General features: G+C 40.5%; 1 protein-coding gene across 5 annotated transcripts in view; it reads left to right on the forward strand.

Moving 5' to 3' along the window:
* LOC106877756 (sulfotransferase 6B1) overlaps window positions 1–3,871 on the forward strand; it is a 31,119-nt gene that overhangs the window by 25,127 nt on the left and 2,121 nt on the right. For all 5 annotated transcript variants that reach the window (XM_014926767.2, XM_052970219.1, XM_052970220.1 and 2 more), the window contains one exon: window positions 120–285. In XM_014926767.2, coding sequence (XP_014782253.2) covers window positions 120–285 — 166 coding nt within the window. The remainder of the gene's footprint in view (window positions 1–119; window positions 286–3,871) is intronic.

The following is a 3,871-nucleotide window of genomic DNA, read 5'->3' on the forward strand; positions in this document are numbered from 1 at the left end:
AATCTTTTATAAGGCATTTTTTGTATTTCTACAAATTATATGATAAAACTGTACTAAATTTTTTATTTTATTGATATTTGTGTGTGTTTGTGTAACTGTTTTTTTCATACTTTCTTTAGGATCCAGTGAGCAATGTGGCTAAAGTGGCTGAGTTTTTAGGCCTTCCTAAAAATGACCAACTTTTTGAAGATATTGCTGACAAATGTTCTTTTGCTAAAATGAAGGCAGTAAAACCTCTTCTACCCGAATATTTTCGAACTCCTGGTGCATCATTGTTTCGAAAAGGTCCAATCTTTGATTTTTATTTTCACCATTTCTACAAATTATCATTGTCATTATTCAATACTTGCTTGAATCAAATGAAATTTACTGAGGCAGATTCTCAATGGCCAGATTCCAATCCTGTTGCCAATTCACCCATTTCCATTCAAAGTAAACTTTACTATAGCCAAACGTGTTTTTCATGGAAGATTGGAAACAAACATCACTTGTATGTCAGTGACACTCATTTACATCCATCACATGATGTCAAGAAAAGGGTACTCGCAAACACACACACACACACACAATGAACCTCTTTCAGTCTCTAGCTATGATATCTACTCACAAGGCCTTCGTCCACCCAAGGTTATAGTAGAAGATGCCTGCCCAAAGTGCAACACTGTAGGACTGAACTCAAAACTACATGGTTGAGAAGCAAGCTTCAACTAATTACGATATGGATATATATATATATATATCATCATTTTCCATCCTGGCATGGGTTGGATGGTTTGACCAGGCTGGCACACTGGAAGGCTGCACCAGACTCCAGTCTGATTTGGCATGGTTTTCTATGGCTGGATGCCCTTCCTAACACCAACCATTCCAAGAGTGTAATGGGTGTTTTTACATGCCACTGGCACAGCTGCTATTTGTGAGCCACTTTGCTTCTGTTAAGTTCAAAGTTCGAAGATCAGGCTTCACCACCTCATTCCATGTCTTCCTGGGTCTACCTCTACCACAGGTTCCCTCCACAGTTAGAGATCAGCACTTCTCTACACAGCTGTCCTCTTTGATGTGCATCACATGACCATACCAGTGCAGTCTGTCTTGCACACCACATCTGATGCCATTTATGCCTAACTTTTCTCTCAAGATGCTTACACTCTGTTGTGTGTGCACACTAGCATTGCACATCCAGCGAAGCATACTGGCTTCATTTCTTTCAAGCCTACACATATCCTTGGCTGTCACAGCCCATGTTTCCCTGACATGCAGCATGGCTGTTCGCACACAGGCAGCAAATAATCTGCCTTTCACTCTGAGAGAGAGGCCCTTTGTTGCCAGCTGAGGTAGAAGCTCTCTGAACTTTGCCCAGCCTAATCTTATTCACACAACAATGCTCTCGGAGCATCCACCTCCACTACTAACTTGGTCACCTAGATATCAGAAGCTATCTACTACCTCTAGCTTGCCCCCCTGGCAGTTGATGGAGTCTATTTTCTGCACATTTTCAGCGTTTATTGTAACTGTGCGTCTTCCACATAGAAAAGCTAGTTTCCTTGTTAACCTTCCTCTGATATTGTATCCAAAGCTAACACTTTTATGTGTCGAAAGCTTACACTGGGTGCATGATATAGAGTTTCTACCTACACCTTTTCTACAGATCGAGCAGAACCATCTACCTGAAGGGATTTGTGATTTGTCTGTCTTCCTACTTACTAAGACTTTTGTTTTTGCTAGGTTAACTCTAAGGCACTTTGATTCTAGACCTTGCTTCAATACCTGAAACTTCTCTAGTTCAGATAGTGATTCAACTATAAGAGCAAGGTCATCAGCATAGTGGAGCTCCCAGGGGCAGCCTGTCTTGAATTCCTCTGTTATTGCCTGGAGGACTATGATGAACAAGTGGGGGATGAGCACTGAACCTTAGCGAACCCCTACTTGTAATCTGAATTCTATGCTGTACTCATTGGCAACCCTTGCCTTACTGGTAGCATCCCTGTGCATAGCTTGTACAGCTCTCACCAACCACTTGTCTATCCCTAGTTTCCACATTGAACACCAGATAAGCGATTAGGGGATCCAGTCAAAGGCTTTCTCTAAGTCAACAAAGGCCAAGTACAGAAGTTTATCTTTGGCTATGTATTTCTCCTGCAGCTGCCTTACCAGAAATATAGCATCAGTGGTACTTATCCCTGGCACAAAACCAAACTGCATCTCATCTAGACTAACTCTCTTCCTAATTAGCTGGGCTATGACTCTCCCTGTGACTTTCATCACCTGATCCAACAATTTGACACCTCTGTAATCATTTCTATCCAGAGCATCACCTTTATTTTGTGGCAGTTGACTATGGTGCTGCTACACCAGTCATTGGGTATGACTTCTTTGTGAACCACCTGATTTACAATACAGGTGACTAGACCATAACCCACATCACAAGATATTTTAAGCATCTCATTAGTGATTCCTGATGGGTTGAGGGCTGTTCCTGTCATCATATCCTTAATTGCTTTATCTACCATGGAACTGCCGATTTGGGTAGCCAGTCGCTCAATTGGGTCAACATTTGGCAGACTCTCCTACTCCCAGTCATTTTCTATGTTCAGCAGTCTTTCATAATGGCATTTCCAAGCCTCTTTCTTTGCAGAATCATTACATGCAAGTGCACCATCATCCATGCAGACACATTTTTATCCTATGACATCATGATTTTCTCTCATGCACTGTTTTGCGATCTGAAACACTCTCCACCTTACCCCTTGGATGCAACATGTATCAACATGCCTCTGTTCAAGCATCTCAACAATCTCGCTATACCTACCTTTCAATGTGCCTTCATTGATAATGCCAACTCTGAAAACTGGGAAAGGGATGGGAAGGAGTAATGTTATTCGGAACCTGAAAGTAAGGTTTTCATAATCATTTGATAACAGACATGTTACATAAGTTGTTCTCTTGCTTTAACCTATCATCATTCAAGCCAGTTAAAGATTGTTGCCCCTATGTTGGGGGAGTGGGAGGAGTGCAATGTAAGCGTTGTAAATATAAATGTTTTGAGCATTGTAAATATAAGCGTTACTGCTGCAAATATAATAGGTCAGTGTTAAAGTTAAGTAAATGAGCTGCTATTGGTTAGTCCTTACGTATAGACAGAGAGAGGTAGGTGGTTTGAAGGAATGGAGGTATGCAAGTTTTCTGGTACAGAAGTGAGGCAGAGCCCTGTCGGCATTTCTGGTATAAGAGAAGAGATTTCCAGTATTGGTGGTGGGGTTGGGCATGGGTGGGCGCATTGCAAACAAGCAATATCACGAACAAGCAATGGCCAGCATCACCACATACAGGAGATAGAGAGAGAGAGATAGCAATAAGGGACTTGAGGCCTTTTGCAAAGCAAGGATCATAGCAAAGTATGGAAACACGAGGGGTATGTATGACAATGTGAAAAGTTATTGAAAAATTTAAAGAATTATAAGCAACGTCCAGTATTGCCACACAGAAGAGATATAAAGTGAGATAGCAGTAAGGAACTTGAGGCCTTTAGTGAGGGGAGGATCATAGCAAAGTATGGAAACATGAGGGGTATGTAATATGATTTGTAAAAGTTACTAAAAAATTTAAAGAATTATAAGCCACTAAAGTTATTTTAACTGAAAATACACATGTAAGCATGTTAGTATTACAAGTTAGATAAAAGAATGATGAGTGATTAAAAGCTAGAGAAATTTCCTAAACTTAGCTAGGCATTTTGTGTGGTATGATAGAATCAACATACAGCAGAGCAGGGATGTGAAACTTCAGAGGACTGGAGGATTCTTTAAATAGTTTACAACCGGAGGACAGGAGGGTTCTATATATATATATATATATATATATATATATATAT

The sequence above is a fragment of the Octopus bimaculoides genome, chromosome 8, assembly GCF_001194135.2.
Source record: "Octopus bimaculoides isolate UCB-OBI-ISO-001 chromosome 8, ASM119413v2, whole genome shotgun sequence".
Taxonomy (NCBI): domain Eukaryota; kingdom Metazoa; phylum Mollusca; class Cephalopoda; order Octopoda; family Octopodidae; genus Octopus; species Octopus bimaculoides.